The sequence below is a fragment of the Anabas testudineus genome, chromosome 13, assembly GCF_900324465.2.
Source record: "Anabas testudineus chromosome 13, fAnaTes1.2, whole genome shotgun sequence".
NCBI classification, from domain to species: Eukaryota; Metazoa; Chordata; class Actinopteri; order Anabantiformes; family Anabantidae; genus Anabas; species Anabas testudineus.
Genome location: NC_046622.1, coordinates 16,863,686 through 16,882,117, shown reverse-complemented (window position 1 = coordinate 16,882,117; position 18,432 = coordinate 16,863,686). Strand labels below are relative to the sequence as shown.

At 40.8% G+C, this 18,432-nt stretch overlaps 1 protein-coding gene across 3 annotated transcripts in view; it reads left to right on the top strand.

Moving 5' to 3' along the window:
- grik4 (glutamate receptor, ionotropic, kainate 4) overlaps positions 1-18,432 on the top strand; it is a 248,850-nt gene that overhangs the window by 161,213 nt on the left and 69,205 nt on the right. For all 3 annotated transcript variants that reach the window (XM_026364954.1, XM_026364945.1, XM_026364962.1), the window contains exon 6: positions 14,938-15,103. In XM_026364954.1, coding sequence (XP_026220739.1) covers positions 14,938-15,103 — 166 coding nt within the window. The remainder of the gene's footprint in view (positions 1-14,937; positions 15,104-18,432) is intronic.

Here is an 18,432-nt window from a genome sequence, read left to right as displayed (position 1 = left end):
AGCTGATTTCACTGATTAGGTCTCTCATCTCAGGCTTGAGGTGCACAAATCAGTGAAGTCAGCCGCTAGTCTGTGTGTGTGTGTGTGTGTGTGTGTGTGTGTGTGTGTGTGTGTGTGTGTGTGTGTGTGTGTGTGTGTTCTCTGTCTGGCAGGGAAGGTCATAATGCATTGTCATGATTACTCTGGGAATGTCTTGCTGATGACCTTCATCAGAGCAGTCTTATATTAGTGGTAAGGTGCCATTACTAACAATCTCACAATAACTGTGGTATTAAGAAACAGGAGATCTGTAAAACAAAATTATAAAACAAGATTGTCTCTAAAAATGTGTAACTGAGGCATAGCTTGTCAAAGATACCTTTTTAATGATATTATGTATTGTATTATATTGTATGCTTATAATGTAAATACTGTAGGTTTGCTTTTGCCAGTGTTTTATGCTTTCCACTCCACCTCTAATTCTCTCAAGGTTAAGAACAAAGACAACCTCTTTTATTATTACCAATCATAGGAGGACCATAAACAAATGACTCAAATTGTAGTTTTTGAACACATTTAGGGGCCAATGCAGTGGGTAATTTTAGAAAGCTTTTCTGCTGATTTAGAAGCCAAAGCCATATTATACCAAGATGGCAAATTTATCCTTGATGCATATATCATGCATTAAGCCAGAATCAGCCACTAGTGAAGAGAGAAACTAACAACAATCCTTTGGGAAATAATGTAAACCTTTATGTTGTGCTTGGCAGCTGAATAGTCTGCATCACATCTCTTAGTATTGCTCAGCAGGAAATGAGAAGATGTCTGACTGGGGGATACGCGCAGGTACTTGTGCCTAATGATACCTTTCAATTTAAGCATCCCACCGCCCAGCTCCCAGAAAGCCTCCAAAGCCAAAGAGCAAACCCAGTGGGAGTCCCGGTGACATGATCAGAAGCGTTGAGCACGTTAGACGTTTTTATTCATTGGATTTGATAACGTGGTATGAGCATGTCACTAATCCTCACATTTAATGGCAGCTACAAAATTCAGAGTTTATGTATCACTATCATAACTCTAATAATATCAACAGGCGACTGTGATACAGTAACTGTTTGTAGAAAGTGAAAGCGAGTCACCCTGAACTGGAGGAACTGGTGGGAAGAATTTGTCTGTGTCTATGTCCACGTTTGTTTCTAGGCCTGCCACTGCGCACAAACGACTCTGACCACCTAATCCCTCACTGGGAACGTACTGTAAGGCCACAGATGCTGGCGCTCTGGCGGCTGGTTGCCTGGGAGACTGGCAGCAATATTGCGGCTGACAAACCCCACTAGGTGATCAGCACATCATCTCGCCGTCCCTATCAATCACTCGCCAGGTTCCTCTGCTGCTGAGGCTACTTCCAGTGGGCTGACAGAGGAGTGGGACGGGGCCCATCTGGGTTTCACACTAATAGTGACTAATAGAAAAACAGCTACTGCGGAGAAGGTGTTGACTGTGTGCATCATGTTGGTAGTTTGTTTCCATCTTAGGTGTAGTGGCAAGCAAACCTTGGGTCAGGATTTGGAGGAAGGGCAGATTAATATCGCCTAATGAGAAACATTAACTGGGGCTTTGGAAGAGAGGCTCCTGCTGCTTTGCAGGTGCTTATCTGCTGGCTGCTGTAGCCAGACAGAACAGCTGGAGCGTAAAGTGCAGTTCTCTTGTTGTTGCTTTGAATTCTGTGAATCTCAAAAATTAGGATTCTGATTTTTATTTATAAGTTGTGACTTAGATACAAGTGAATTTGCCATTAACAGGGGACGCTTTCAAACTAAGTTGAGTAAATGTCAGTGACATTTTTATCTGCCAAATATTCTATCTGAATTCAGTTTTTATCTCACTGCTTTTAGCCACCTTCAGCTCAGTTTAAATGTATTCACTCCCTTTTTACACCCCTAGCTTCATCTCCTTTGCTGTAAAGGATGAAATCTGCAATGCTGCTGAAGAGGGGAAACATATTCCTCTATGATTCAAACATGTGTCAGAAGCAGTCATGAATATTAATGTCCAATCTGATGTCCAGGGGTTGTTTTGGGCTTGCAAAAACCATCTGGCTGCTGTAGTGCAGAGAGATTTCACGAGTGAATTTCTGTGGGTTGGTGCACAGGTTGGATTTAAAGGTGATCCTGAGGTCTGCTGGTCACTAGATTGAGGTCGAGGGCCATATAGCTCAAGCCCTGACAACAGGCAATAATAAGAGGTTTTTGCTTTTAGAAAATACACTGATGCATACACACAGAGACTCACAAACACAATTTGTTTTTATACGTGGAAGTGAATAAAGTGGAAAAATTATGCAGCAGTTCATTTTACTGAAATTTTATTCCAGCAACAGTAGTCCCAGATCTGGTCCAAGGCATCACTGAGCTCCTGGACAGTCTGAGGTGCAAGCTGATGGCATTGGATGGACGAAAACATATTGTCCCAGAGGTGTTCTCTTGGATTTAGGTCAGGCGAGCGTGGGGGTCAGTTGATAATATGAACCTCCAGGAACCACCAGCATACTATCACAACATAAGGCTGGGCATTGTTGTCACCAGGAGCAACTTAAGACCCACTGCACCAGTGTAGGTTCTGACAGTGGGTCCAAGGATTTTATCCCGATACGTAATGGCATTCAGGGTGCTGTTGTCTGGCCTGTAGAGGTCAGTGTGTTCCTCCATTGACATGCCTCCCCAGACCATCACTGACCCACCACCAAACAGGTCAAGCTGAAAGACCTCCACTGCTTCCTCAGACTCATGACAGACTTTGCTGTGTTCAGGGTGAATCTGTTCTCATCTGTGAAAAGCACAAGGGCCCAATGGCAGATCTGCCAATTCTAGTGTTCTATAGCAAATGCCAGTCAAGATCCACTGTGCCGACAGTGAGCACAGGGACCACTAGAGGACGTCAGGCCCTCGGGCCGCCCTTATGAAGTCTGTTTCTGATTGTTTGGTTAGAGACTTGTAACCAGTGGCCTGCTGGAGGTCATTGTGTAGGGCTCTGACAGTGCTCATCTTGTTCCTCCTTGCACAAAGGAGCAGATACTGGTTCTGTTGATGGGTTAAGGACCTTCTAGGGCTCTGTGCAGCTCTCCTAGAGTAACTGCCTGTCTCCTGAAATCTTCTCTGTGCTCTTGAGACAGTGCTGGGAGACACAGCAATATTTCTGACAATGGTATACATTGATGTGCCACCCTGGAGGACTTGGACTGCCTGTGCAACCTCTGTAGGGTCCAGGTATCACCTCATGCTACCAGTAGTGACACTGAACCAAGCCAAATGCAAAACAAGTGAAAATACTGTCACCTGTTGTTAATTTCATTAACACCAAACCCACTCTGCTACTTAACTGACCAGATCAATATCCCAGTAACTGACTTGATGCTTAAACTCTGATCAAAAAGTGTTCCTTTAATTTTATAGAGCAGTGCACTTTACATGATCTGAAAATTGCTTGAAACCTGAATGTTTTTTATGTGTAGTTGTTACATTACGAGGTACCCTGTGTCTTTCTTCCCCCCTCACTCTGACGCAGACACTCTCCCTGGCTCATTTTCTGCCTCCTTTTCTCATGTCTCCTGTGATACAGTGTTTTGCTGCACTATGAGCGCTAGTGCTGAGGTAATGCTGAAAAAACGCTTTCAGTTCCAGTAAAAATGAATTTGTTATGTTTCTTTTTAAGACTGAGATTCATTCAGAGATAGTTTGGAGTCAAACATATTTCTCAAGATGACTTTATTTTAGTTTGATGGACTTCTTATGATTACTGCACTTCTCCAAACTCAAGCAATTGCTGAATAAAACATCAGACAAAGCTGAGGCACAGTTGATTTCTTTTAACTGGATGTTGATCACATTTGAAAACCTTTATATCTGCTAACAACAACAAAAATTGCTGGTCCAGTGCTTTTGGGTTTGTATGACTATTGTGGAGCTTTCATAAGAAACACCATCATTGAGTATTTGACATGGGTGCGTTCATTCACTTGTCCACTCACATGTTCACATGTGTTTTTGGGTTCAGCGTATTCAAACTCATCTAAATGCCTCAATTGTCCAACAGCTCAGTGCTACACATGGTGTGGAATTGCTTTTTGTGACTTGATAAGCCAGCTAGCCAGCCCACCAAATCCTTTCTGGCAAGAGACCATTTACACGGTAGCTATCCTCACTTTCGAATGTCTTCCTGCCAGATGCAACACCACAGTTAGTCTGAGCAAAGCCAGTACACCACATCTCATGTTCATTTGCAGCCAACTCCGGCTCAGCTTTGCTCTCACATACATGGACATGATTATCATCCAAATGAAGTACCTACTCTGTAATAAGCAAAGGGTTTGGGTTGTCGATTTGCCTAAGCTGTGTGTGTATATACACACATAACAAGAAGAGAAAAGAAGTTCTCACAGTATTTGAAATTAAACTGGCATTGTTAATTGTCCTGCATTAACATCTCATTTTAATGTTAAAATATGCTGCCACAGTAAAACGCTGCCTCTGTATTTTGTGATGAAAATTCAGAAATATTAAATTACCATGAGAAATTATAAATTGGGCAAATCCTTTGATTTTAGATGAGTTGATAGCTACAAATTTCATGCATTGTTACACATAATTGCATAATATATGTTTTTCTTTCAATCATCTCACTGATGTTTAAAGTGTCTGTTTAAAGTTTTACCATTTTTGGAGCTTAGGAGCAACTTTGTTTCTCCAACAATAGAGATAAACTTCTCGTGTTTAAAATAACCCAAATTATACCTGCTGCACTATGTCTGCATGTGTGAATCAAACCCCTAATTGTATGGGTGATGGATGGCTGTTTTAGGTATCAACTGTGGTTTGATCTTAACTTAAGGTGTACACACTTGCCTTTTCTAGAGCTCTCAGCTGTGTCTCACAGTGTTTATCAGTAGATTTCTCAGTTGTCATCACCTGACCTAAATATGGAAGTTGGGTGACATGATAACAGGTGGTGGAATATAAGGTAATGACACCTGAGACCTCTCCATGACAACTGAGCAGCTGGAAGAAGTGGTTAAAACCTCAGGTAAAAGCAACCAGATGCACCCTGAATTAAGACTGTGTTTCAGTAAATGTCAGTATATATTTTTAGCAAACAAAGACTAATAAACACCTTTTTTTTCCATTCTTCTTTGTGATTAACAGATATAGTATTGTATGGTGTTTTCATTTGGCATCCTGTAAACATTTTACCCATTAAATCTAATTAACTTGTAGTGTTCCAACCTTAGCACCTGCAATGTAACTTTTCCAGTTAGAATAAACACATTCAATTAACAACTAATTAGTACAGTATGTTGCCACAGAAAAGTTTTCATCTCATTACATTGTCATATTGTGGTGGTGATTAGATTTGGGTCGTTGGATCTTGAGGAGTTGGGAATTCTGTCTGTAATTCAACAAGATGTGCTAGGCACCAGCAAGCAGGGCCTGCTGCCTGATTGTTATTTTCCAACCAGGAAATGCTGCCCGGACCATTTTTGTTTCACAAACCAATAGAGGACAATCTTGACATAGATTCAGTGAACGACCTTCATTATTTTGCCAATATTATGAACACCTTTTTCCTTTTGCTGCCTTGATTTACGCTCTTTTCCTCTTTCTGGTTGCACTATTTCTCATTTATTTTCTCCTTTGCTTTTGCCTTTTCTTAGCTTTAACCAATTTTCACCTCTCTACCTTTGTCCCACCTATAATAACTGCTATTACTGCCCTTACACAAGCCTCAGCTCTCATTGCTCTCTTGTCCTCATTCTCACCTTTTTCTTTCCATTCACCTCTTGGTCCGTATTTTCTCATTTCACCTCCTCCAGTCTCCGCCTGTCTCTTTCCTGCTATTTCCCTTCTACCTAACTTCTCAGACATCAGCTAAAGATGAACACCAGGTCAAGTTTCACCATACTTAAAAAAACTAATAGAGAGGAAAGAAATAGCATTCAAAACCCAGCTCCTTCTCTCTCTGCCTCTCCCTAATCACCCTCCATCAGTCACACACTGAATCTATGTCTGAGTGCACAGTGTTATTAGTTCTGCTGTGTCGGTCTTGCTCTGCTCGAGGGGTCAGCTTATGGTTCAGCTCTCCACTGTAATTGGGCTTTAAAACCGTTATATGTAAAATCAAAGTCTCACTAACTAAAAGCAGCATTGTTGTTTCAGCAAGTGACACATTATTGGTCACAACCAGTAATCATATCTGATTAAACTGATCTGCATTTTTCTCACTAAGGCTTGACCACCTGGTGGAGGAGCCACATCATGTGATACATGTAGAATGAACTGGAAGATTTCAGCTGCAGCTTTGCTTATTCATAGCTGCGCAGGAGCAGTGAGGGGCCTGTTGAATCTCAATAGGAGTTCTGCCTTTTCATTTAGACCCTTCAAGTTTAGTATTCGTTTAGGTTTCTCACTCAGTTATGACAAAATGCAGCAAAGTGTTTGCAAATTAGCAATTCCTCACCATATGCAACACAATATCACATTACCCCGAAGCTGAATGCATTTCACCTCTCAAGCTTCCATCTGTCTTTAAGGCTCTTTACTTGACATTGTTTATTTTTATTATTCATTAGTATCTAAAAATTTTAATTCAACCATCAAAGATGTCCCCCAGTATTTTCAAAGGTACATCGAGAAATGGAATAAGAGAAATCCAAGTAAATACGTCCTCTGTTAAGATTGAATTGCTATTTTAGTTGTGTGTATTTGTGTCCATCTGCTTGTGTCTGTGTGCTGGAAAGTCTTAGGAATGAAAGTAAAAATGGTTTAATGGTAGGTGCTCAGCTGAAGCAGTCTCAGAAGTGGAACTGCATCATCCCTCACACATTTATTTTCTTTTTTGGACTAAAGAGCTTTACACTTTTCTTCAGTCTAGAGTTTGGAAACTGCCACTTGATAACAGATCAGGATGTAGTTTATTTCTCTTCCCACTGGTGTCATTTCAGCATTGTGTATATTGTTATAGTGACAGTGTTATAGTTATTTTATTATGTTAATTATGCTACCACACCATCTGAGAATTAAGTGGAGTGCACTGTGATTATTAAGGAAGGTAAACTGACAAACTATTAGCTAGTGTTCAGTTTTAATACAAAAAATTAGTGATGGTCAAGTTTGCCTCACTTACTGCACATGTAGAAACACCAGGTATTATAGTACAAGTCTACCGACTGTAATAAACTATCAAATAAAGTTTCTTATATTGAACCTCCAACTAAAACTGGATCTTAGAGACTGAAATAGAAATTCCGATAAGATATCAGCAAATATATGTACATTTTTTTCATTTTTGATTAATAAAAATTAACTATTGTTGAACAATAATAATAATTACTCTTACCTGCCTATTATCTTCCTGTATTGCATTTTCTTGTTACCTATCTGCAGATATGCACCAATATTCCAGTATATAAGTTAGTACTGGCCAGGTTATCCGTGCTATATACTCATAGCTGTTAGTAATTCAATTCTAGATATGAATAATACATAATGACATCACAATTCATTTCTGTAAGTTGTGTTTGTACCCCTGCATATAAGTGCACAAATCTGTGAGCGTATATGATTAGACAATGTGAAGCACAGGCTTTACAGAATTCCTCTGTTTACTCTTCTTGCAAACAAAACACAGGTGCTTCCTCTGTCTCGGTCTGATCATAATTAGAGGAGAACAGCTGTCATCGGTACCTCTGCTGACCGTATTCTTACAACACCATTGATCTAGCTTGTCAAGGCCGTGCCGCCAGAACCAGAAGCAGTATCTTAATTTCTTCAGTGAGATTAAAGGAAGGAAAAACAAAGTAAATTTCAGGTGAGAAGCAAACTGAATGGGTTCCAATTTAGCTGATTGTTGTCATCAAGGCTGTGAAAAGGGACTCTGCTCCATATGCAGTGTTGGTTTTGTTTCATCTTATTCGGCTGTATCACCTACCAGAGATTTTGTAGGAGACGATTCTCCACTCAGCTGATATTGCTCAGCTCTCTGCCAGCTCCTCACTGGATCAACGCTCTGCTGTTTTCACTTTGTGAACTGAAACTTATCAAGTCTTTTGTCTTACTATCGGCATATTTGTGTTTTACTCTTGGCCAGGTTCTCAGAGATTTGTTGGCCAACTGTTTGCCAGTATTGTTGTGTAAAGTTGAGTTGTGCTTTGTTTGGGTGGTGTAAGTCAAACATTTGGCCAGATTCCCAGAACTGGAATAAGCTCACTGTTAGATAAAAAACACTTTCCCAATCAAAGCTCCCTATAGAAAATTTTAGATTCACAATACAAGCATGTTTTTCTGTGCTTGATAAATACAGGTAAACTTGCAGTATGGTAGATGTTACCTCATTTAATCAGGTAAGAGGATTGAGACAGCTCCCCAAATCAAATTAGCGGTTTCTCCTCACTGCTTACAGTAACACCAACACAGATACTGATACCCAAACAGTGGAGTTTAAAAGCTTTTCTTTTCTTTTTTCGTTCACAAAGACATTTGCTCTGAAATAGGGCAATGGAGTGAGGAGCAGGCCTCTCTAGAGAAAAGGAACTTTTTTCTCTCTGAACTGGCTGATCAATGAGATAGAGATCTCGTGGTCAATGTTCCACTCTCCTAAAAGGCACCACGGGATCTGCAGCCCACTTCATCTTTATCACTGCTCTGCTTCTGCTCTGACCACTGGGACCTGATGCAGACTCATTACTACCACAAATAGAGACCTGGCTATATGGCCTGAGCTGGCGATAGGGGATGGAGGTTGTTGGGCAGTCAGAATCTCCAGTGTTTCATCTCCCTTTCCTCTCCCACAAGATTTTTATTTGCCTTTTCTGAATGCCAACAGCTGGTCTCCCAAATCCCCCATAAACCATTTGGTTCAAAAAGGGATCAGGTAGCCATAATAGACTACCACCTGCCCACCTCCATCTCTTGCCACCCTGCAACACCATCCTTGCCAACTCCACTCGGGCGTTAGCTCTGGCATCACACTTGCTGACTGATGGACAATGTCCCTAACAGCATCTGTTCTCTAATGCTCAGTGGCCAACATAATTCTCTGGCTTGCAATAGGCTACATCTAGCCAGGCTCCATACCCCGTGTTGTGCTGTTAGTCGGTTTTCTACAGCTGATGATCCCCAAACTGATTAGCTGCGTCCACTTTTTGACAGTAAACGAACGGTTCTCTGTCTGGCTTCAGGGAACCTTGTATTCGGCTCACTGACACTGAGTGGGTGCTGTCCACTTGGCTACGGTGCAGTGAAGTATTTTCAAGGACAGCTCATTCTTTCTGCCAAGCATGTGTTGTGTGTTAATTGATAGCCAGGTCAATGTGTGGTAATACAAATGAGTCACTTCAAACATCACTAATGAACAGCACTAATGCTAAGGTTCCAGCAGCTATGTTGCTAGACCAGTCAAAGTGTAGTGATACTCTATTAAACACAGTTTTGTTCTCCTGCCCCTCTGAGTCCAAGCCAACAGATGTAGGTCCTCATTATGTCTCTGCTTTCCATATGGCACTACTGCACATCCAGCACCGCTTTACCCCCACCCTCACTTGGACACCCTCCCAGCAGGCTCCTGTTAGGTTCACAGAGAACAGGCAGCAGAATGACTTGGGTGCTTGTCAGCTCAACACCTGAAGCAACCCAGAGCTTGTTGGACTGGATGGATGGAAAATTAGCTTTCACCTTCACTCCAGCTCAAAGCAGCGGACTACTCGTTAATGCCTGGTCAGATTTGAATCCAGCTCGAATTTTCATTGAAGAAAGAAGGTTTATTAGAGGTTATTGATGAGCTTTATACAAAGCAATGAAAAACCCCAGGGTCTTTCAAAAAAAACATCCAATAGTTTTTAGTGGCTTGGCAGTTTGGAAATGTGCCGGTTCATTATTTCCCTTTGCTTTAATAACTTTTCTGAGCAGATCAGAGTGCAGTCTTGGTGTAATTAAGGCAAGTATATTGTAAGCTCTTTGAAAATGGGTTGAGATTTTTTTGCTGCCAAACAAAGGAGTCTCCTTTTCCCTACTACTAACTGTGTTCTGTTTGTACAGTGTGTGTGTGTGTGTGTGTGTGTGTGTGTGTGTGTGTGTGTGTGTGTGTGTGTGTGTGTGTGTGTGTGTGTGGTGTGTGTGTTACTTGTGCAAAGTCTGTGTCCTGTGAGAGCTTCTCATTAAACGCCTGTCAAACCTCTGTCTGCAGACCTGCCAGCCTTTCTGTCACACAGCAAAGAACACACACACACACACACATATACATATATACAGGCAAGAGCACACATCGAAACAAGAGTGAGCTGACTCAGATTCTCATACACACACACACACACACACACTGAAAAACAAGGGACAGAGTTGCACCTTTTGTAGTTTTGCTTTTACAAAGCTGACCTTGTTCAGAATGAGGGCATCTTTCGTCATTGGTGGAGCAACACAGTATTGCATAAATTAAGAACACAATGTACCTGTCTATGGCATCTGTTGCGATTTTAAGCTCAACTATCCACAGTATTACTCAGAATAAATGTGGAAGTTGAGTTTCCTGTTAGTTGGAAATCTACCTTCCTCAGTGAGTTCACCTCAGTGATTGAAAAAGCTACGTGGATGAGAAGTGAAGTGTTTCAAACTCAAGGAGTCCAGTTGCCATGACTCAACATCCAGATAACCCTTCTGGACGACTGAGAATCTTCATTGAGGTTCTCAAACGTCTTAGATTGTTTTTCAGTGCTGTGCTGTTTTTATTAATCAATTGGCTAAAATGGATGAAAAGTGCAGTCAAACAAACAAACAAACAAACAAAAACCCACCTAATTAAATCAATATGGTTAAAAATAGTTTCAAAAAAGCAGTTTGTATGAAGCACCTTCGAGAACTTGCCATAGTTCCTCTGAGGATTTAGTGTGCTTCAATATCTTCTGTCTCTTCTTGTATTGTCAGGTTGACTCCGTGGTGTTGAAATCAGGACTCTGTGGGGGACATGCACCCTTTGCAGGACTCTGTGTTCTTCTTGTCTAGTTCTTTGTGTCTCTCTGTCTGGGGTTGTTGTCAGACTGCAGAATTAATTAGAGACCAATCAGAAGCCTCCCTGATGGTTCAGTGTTGTGTAAGAATCTTAACATCTTAACAGTACTGCATTTCATTTGGCATCCAAAAAGTACTGAAGTCCTATACTGAGTTTTAGTAATTACATAATGAATACAGCATAAACGACTTTTAGGACTTCCTGTAGCAAATAAGTACTGCATCTTCTAAATAATAGATGAGAGCCACAATACTCTGCTTTAACTTGGAATGTATTTGTAGCCCATAGAGACCAAACAATAACAACGCTAAATGCTGATGTTGTTATTGAAGCTTCAGAAAGTGTACGTCTTGAGAAATGATCCAATAAAAGCGAGAATATGAGACAAATTGCCTTTGACAACAGAATCAAATTTCACACTGCTAAATCTAATAACACCATTTAATGAGTGCTGATTGTACTTCACTATTCTTCACTCTATGTTTATGTCTGTTATGTCTATTATGTTTTCTTCTCTTCCTGTCCTGGACGCTGTTTCTCCTGTCTCAGCCTCTCCATTCTCTCCCTGTTTTTTCACTTACTCTACACGTTCCCCATCTCCTCAGCCAGCCATTCCCCTGACATACACCTGTCTTTCTCCACAGCAGTCTCTATGGTATTTAGTTCTATTTACAGTGAAGCTACTGGATTATTAAAAGCGGAGCAGTTACCTAGGGCTTTACTGTTTGCCTGAGATTTTTTCCCCCCCTTTACAAGTTTCACATGTAATTAATTTCACTCCCACACCAATAGTGCCACAGCCCTGAGCAGATGCTTTTAAAAGACACTTCCGTCTAATTTCAGAGTTACAGCTTGTTTAATAATGTCTGCAAGTTGTTTACAATGTTTCTAATAACTGTGTATGTTATCCATACAGATAAACGCAGCTTGAATTTGCTGCTACTACTAACAATATTTCAATAAATCAATATGGTGAAGCTTTAATTATTAATATAGTTTGTGATGTGATGTGCCAGTTTAAGACCAAATTGACTCAGTATAGATTAATAGTCAGGATTATTGTAATGGCAAACTCATGGGTTTCCTGAAGAGATAAACTAAAAGGGATGCAGCTGTTAGGTTCATAGAGTCTTTGAAGCTGTGCTCCCCAAATACACATGCAAGAAAGTTGTTTCTGCTTTTATTTTTGGGATTAATCGACCAGCAGAGTAACTGATGCTACCTGTTGGCTGCAGATAAGAAGTCGGGTAAGCAACTTTGATGTGGCTGACAACTTGCTGTTGGTAATGTGGAGATTGATTTTCTTTGCTTGGAGTACCCCTGTTTTAACTCTAGTGTTGATTCAGTGCACTTTGTCACTCCACATGTGAAGAACAGTGAGTGCTACTGTTGTACAGCCAAGTAACCATATTTTTCTAACCAGTGGAGTTTGTGTTTAGGAATGATGTACAGCTTCTTTTAGTCGTCTTTTGCCTTGTTATAAGTTACATTTAGCCAGCAACCCCAATGTGAAAGCTAAATGCAAAAGAGATTAGATACAGTGAAAACAAATGTTCATTTTTACCAGAAAAAAATGCATGTTAACGAAAAGCTTCCAGAATCAGAATTAGATACCGTGTGTAAAAAATGAGTCAGTGTTGCAAGCTGTGGAATTTGATAAGGAATCAACACTCAGAGCCAACTAGTTCCCCTGAGATAACAGTATGTGTAGCAGTAGGGTCCACTGGACCAGTTTGAATGAAAAGGATACAGAGTACACATTCGGTGTGTGTGCATATGAATATGTGGATATATCACTTTTCTAAACCCCCAGGTGTCTCAGATACAGCCTATTGAAGCGTGTCATGTTTCTAAGTAAAAGGGGTCAGGTAGCACCAGTCCGCTGGACTGACAGGGGAAAAAAAGGACGGCTGAAAAAAGAGAAAAAGTGGGGAAAAAAGAGTAAACAATCTGGGATATGCAGTGAAAGAGACAGAAATGACAAAAGGCTAGTGAGAAATAGCACACATGCAATAGGGAAGATGAAGGACACACCTGAAGAGGGACTGCATTTCCCCAGTGTGGTGTACGGCTATTACCTAGGTGTTAGAGCTCCATGAGAGGAGTGAATGGTGTTCCAGCTGAGGCTGTCAGTAGTGGCTGCACCTCCATCCATCCAGACACCCAGGGACTCCATTACAACCTGATGGGCAAGGATGGAAAACCAATCGGGGGGATATGGTGACAACAGGGAAAGCAATGTATGGACGCTGGGAACTACACAGACAGGCAATCTGCAATGATGAAGAGGCTTCCTGTTCCTCCTCTCGAACCCAGCACATCCTCCTGCATCCCCTTCAAGCCTGACTGCACTCTACCGCAGTGCCTTGCCAGCTGACCGACCTGACACCTGCCACACTCACTCGCACTCTTCCCCGCGCCCCTTTTTCTTGTATCCATTCGCATCATCACTTGGAGAACTGAAACAGAGATGGAATTCAATGAAGGGAAATGGATGAGAGACATGTTTGAATTGGGGTTGGTTGATGTGAGTCATGATTTTACTGAAGTTCAGGAGATTTGTAGCTGGTTCAGGGAACGTGTAAAGCTAAAGCGAGGCTAGTGTACTTAACCTCCCCTCTGATAGTGGATATGAGCCTGTGTTACACATACCTGTTAGGAAAGTGGGGGTGGTATGATAAATTCATTAGGGGCAGCTAAGGAATACAGATGTCGATGTAGCTGCAGTAAATCAACAGTGTGAAAACATGGCAATCAATCTCACTGAAGATGTTATGCCTCACAATGGGGCTGGGATGAAGAATTGTGTATTTATTGATTCTTACTGAAAGCTTTGCTGACTTTATTTCACTTACAGCTCGTGTTTGATCTTTGCGCTGATTACTGGGAAAACACATATGCTTAGTACACTCCTATCTTCTCTAATGTGATTTTTTGCATTATTATTGAGCACATACACACAAGGATACAGTCATTATGCTGTCTGATTTTTTCAATTCCAGCAACACATTAGACTTAATACTTTTGAAAAGATGTTGACTTACAGCTTCAGATTATTATTCACATTTTGGGTGAAAGGGGGAGAAAATGAAACATATAGTTTCCAAATGTTAGGTAGAACCTTCTAAATACTGTGTGTGCATTTCATGGCCAAAAATTGAAATGTCATCGACTGGAGAGGCTAGTCACATTTGTTGAGACCAGACTGAGGGAAGAAAATGGCTGACTGATAATCTGAGAGTCTGAACTCTATCCCGATCGTCTACATTTTATTTAATGTGCTGGATTACAAAGCCAAAACAAAGCACACATATCAGTGTTCAAATAGTGATGGACTGAGCCAATACTCTAACGGGGACAGAAGGGTTGTTTAAAAGCTTCTCACTTTTTCAGTTTCATTATGTCTGATGGAAAATGATGTCATGTTTTGTGTGAGTATGTTTCTGTGTGCGTGTTACAAAAAGGACATCAGAGTTGAGCCCCCTAAGAGTTGAGCACTGGGCTAGGCAAACAAATGTTTTGTAACAGTGGGTGAGGAGGTGTTACACTGAAGATGTCGCTTAACAAGAACTTGACCATGTGGGTGGAACTAAAATAAGATTGGAGATTCAAACTGGTACTTTAGATGAGCTTCTAGTCACTGTAAAGTCAGTGTATTTTAAACATGCACTTTAACAAAGACTGCTGGGTTTCCCTTGCAATTTATCATAACAGATTGAACTGATTTCCTTTAAGCCAATCTCTTTTTCTGCCCTCACTCACTCATTTTCTTGTTTTTAGATTTTTTCCAGTTGTCGTGTCTGCTGACGTCTGCCACATTTTAAAACTTGTTAATGATGTTAATTTGTAAAATATCAAAATCAGCTGCAAGTGATTAAAATGCCTGACACCAACATCTCCGTGCAGGTGCCCTATGTTAAAGTGGCTCCAGAGGATATTCTGAAGGTTCAGTTCCCCCGGTTTACCACTCTGGACCTGAGGCCAACCAACACAGACATCAGCTTGGCTGTGGCTGGTCTTCTCACCTTCTTTAACAGCACCACCTCCTGCCTCATCTGTGCCCAGGCTGACTGTGAGTACAGCTTTCACACCCACATGACAAAATACATACTCACCTGGAGAGAATTCTCACACGCCACCTTCCCTACATCTGCCAACAAAGTGCAAACATTTTCGGTTTAATGTCTGCTATCCTTTAATACATGTTAGCACACATAAGCTTCTCAAATGCGCGCCGACTGTGTTCTGACAACAGATGCAGCGCTTATCGACATCTCACCTTGCAACATGCTCCCTCCAGAAGCAGCTGCTGCACTCACAGCTAGAACTCTCTCACAGCAGCGTGTCAGACATCTGCATCCCAAAATAAACGACTTTTACCGTGCGATCCTCTCTCTAATTCAGTGTCACCATCATTCTTAAATTAAAATAATGATTTCTTGACTCTGTGTACACAGTTGCACACCACCGCTGATAAAAAGACATTTTTCAGACTGACAAAAGTGAATGAGAATGGGATATGGCAGAATTTACAGCTGTATCCACCAGCGATCTGACTGCCCCTTTGTCAAAGGGACTGGTTAGATTCTGAAGATACTAAACTGAATGACCCTAAAAAAAGCGTGAAAATCCCCTCAAGGGAAGTTATTTTTGTAAATCGAGAGGAAGATTAAATCATGGCCTATTCCCACCCTCTTGTAGTCCAGTGAGCAGTAATTACAACTCCCTAGACAAAGACACTATGACCCCAAGTGGTACCCGCTAACCTTTTTCCTAATCAGCGCAAGACTTTGAAGAGAGGAAAAAGGCTTGAGACATCAACCGTGTGTCAGACAGCCCAGGGATGGCAACGAGCCACTGTGAACCGCCCACCCCATCTATCTTAATTCTCAGTTCTTCTGCCTTTCAACTTCCTCTTTGACTGTCTTCTCATCTTCACTTTGAAGACTCTTTTCATTTATAACCTTTAAGATGAGATTTGTCCTTACAAGCACCATGTGTTGTATATTCAAACAAAACGTGTGGAGTTTATGGCTTTGTAAACAGTTACAGTATAACAATAGAAATCTGAGGGTAAATTTTAAGGTAACGTTAAAGTTTCTTACAGTTTACCAAAGATTTATTTCTTCAGAAATTAGAAAATTTTGCTTAAAAGAACTGATTAAACTTACTAAAAGAAAATAATGTATATCGTATTGCAGTTAACGTCACTACATCACCTATTATAACTTTAGTGGTAGAAAATGAATCATTATTTGTTTTTCCTTCTGGATGTTCCCGTATCTGTCAGTCATTGTTCTAATTCAGCATTCAGATTGCGTTTCTGTGACATTTAGTCCACGGGGAGTTGATTAATACAGCTCTGGCGAGAACAGTGATAACAGGTGAACCTTTTAGGCACCCTCTGACTTTAATATCGGTGAATTTGAAGAAAAGAAACTAATTTTATTTCAATATTACTTTTCTTCTTCCCTCCAATTCTGTGTGGGTGTGCGGGTTAGTGGTTAGGTCCTTATTCTGTGTCAGTGGGCTAAAAGAAGACTGGAAAGGAAATTAAATGAAATGAAAAGAAATGAGGAGATTTCAGAGGTAGATAGAGTGCGGGAGAAGAGGAGAGTGGCCCTCATTCATTAAAAAAAAAACGCAGCAAAAGGCAGCAAACATGAGTGTGAGGTGTGACTAAAGGTCTGTGTTTAGCAACAACATTCAACATTCTTTAGATCCAGCCGCACCAGCTTCACCCCTCCCTGTCAGCTCACACAGTGAGTTGGTTGGTTGGCAGCCTGCTATCGGTGGCTCATCCACATGTGCTGGCCTCATTAATCACCCAAGCCAGTGACAGCCTAATAGAGCATGGCCAATTCATGAATATTTTCCAGTCATGGTTGAGGAGGCAGGAGTGTAAGTGGAGCTGTGCCCAAAGGCACGGTGTACACCAGGATGGACATTAATCTAGCTAACTTCTACTATCAATGGTGGTGTTTGCCATAGCAGCTGCAGTACTGTAATTGTTGCCCAAACTACTGAGCTTTCAGTCATGCTGGGATACATGTTGTGTTACTGTGGCCTTAAAATAAATAATAATAAATAAATTAAAACATACACACTGAAACATGCATGACTACAGAATTTACATGCACACAAATGCACATGCTGTGCACACCTTAGACACTGACATTCTTGCTTTTCAAACTCACTGCCACAGCACTACCACAGTGCACTTTCATTAGTGAGGTACTTGGTGCCGCTGTCATGTAAGCTTGAAAGTTAGGTAAGCTTAAAGAAAACATCCAATAAGTTCTCAAATTTAACTAGAGCTGCAGTGCAGGTACAGAATATTGAAATTCAACAAAACAGTAGGCCTCAAATGCTTGCAGCACATTTTTCTACTTTCAATAGGCACAGTGGGAGAACAAGGTTCGCCATTTTAGCTCCACTGCAGCTACAGGAGAAAAGAACACTTGCTGGTAGTATCAGGGTTTTACTATCATCTGCTCAGTTATATAACATGCGTTATGCTTATGCTAATTGCTCTTTTTTCTGCTAATGATTCAATGCCCATATGATATGATAAATACAGTTCTCCTTTACTCACAGTCCCTAGGGCTGACCTACTGTGTGATTGCCATCACTAACCTGTAATCAGCATTAGTCAGGTAGAAGAGATGCCTCGGTGACCTTCGAACAGAGAGGTATACAAAAGTGGGTGGGTGGTAGGAGTAATTGCAGGAGTTGGTCTTTATGACTTTTATAATAGAAGGTAAGCAGTGGCTACTAGTAATGCTGATATGGAAGGTGTCAGTGTAGGCTGGTAGTAGTAGGTTGTCTCACTGAAATATGGACATTGCCATGAAAAGAGGCAACAGTCTTGTTTTGATAGCCCTGTACATTTAGGTAGAGGCAACTATAATCTGAGAAAAGACAGGTCTCCATCAAAGTGTAGCACAAATAAGAGAAAATAAAGAAACAAGACAAATGAAAGCTGATCTGCGAAAATTAGGTTTGTTTAAATAAACAGCTGGTGGCGCTAATTTTCCAGTTGGGTGACATTAAACCATTTCAGAGAGTTTTTTATGAAAATATTGTAAAGTAATGTAGAGAGCACGAGCCTTATGGCATTTGTTTGTTTAATGTATTAATTATACAGGTTACAGTCCTCTTATTGCTCCAATACATTATTATACATTTGGTAACTCTTTTTCTGCTTTTGTACATTTCATATACTTCTTTCACCCCCAATAATTTATTCTATTGTTTATTGTAAAGATAAATAGTAGATCTTTCAAATAGAAGTGCATGTATGTCTCTAAAACTGCTCCACACAGAGAAACACACAGAGCAGTTCCACAAGAACTTTATCTTATCTCTGCCTTTTATCAATTTTCATACAGTATCTTGTTT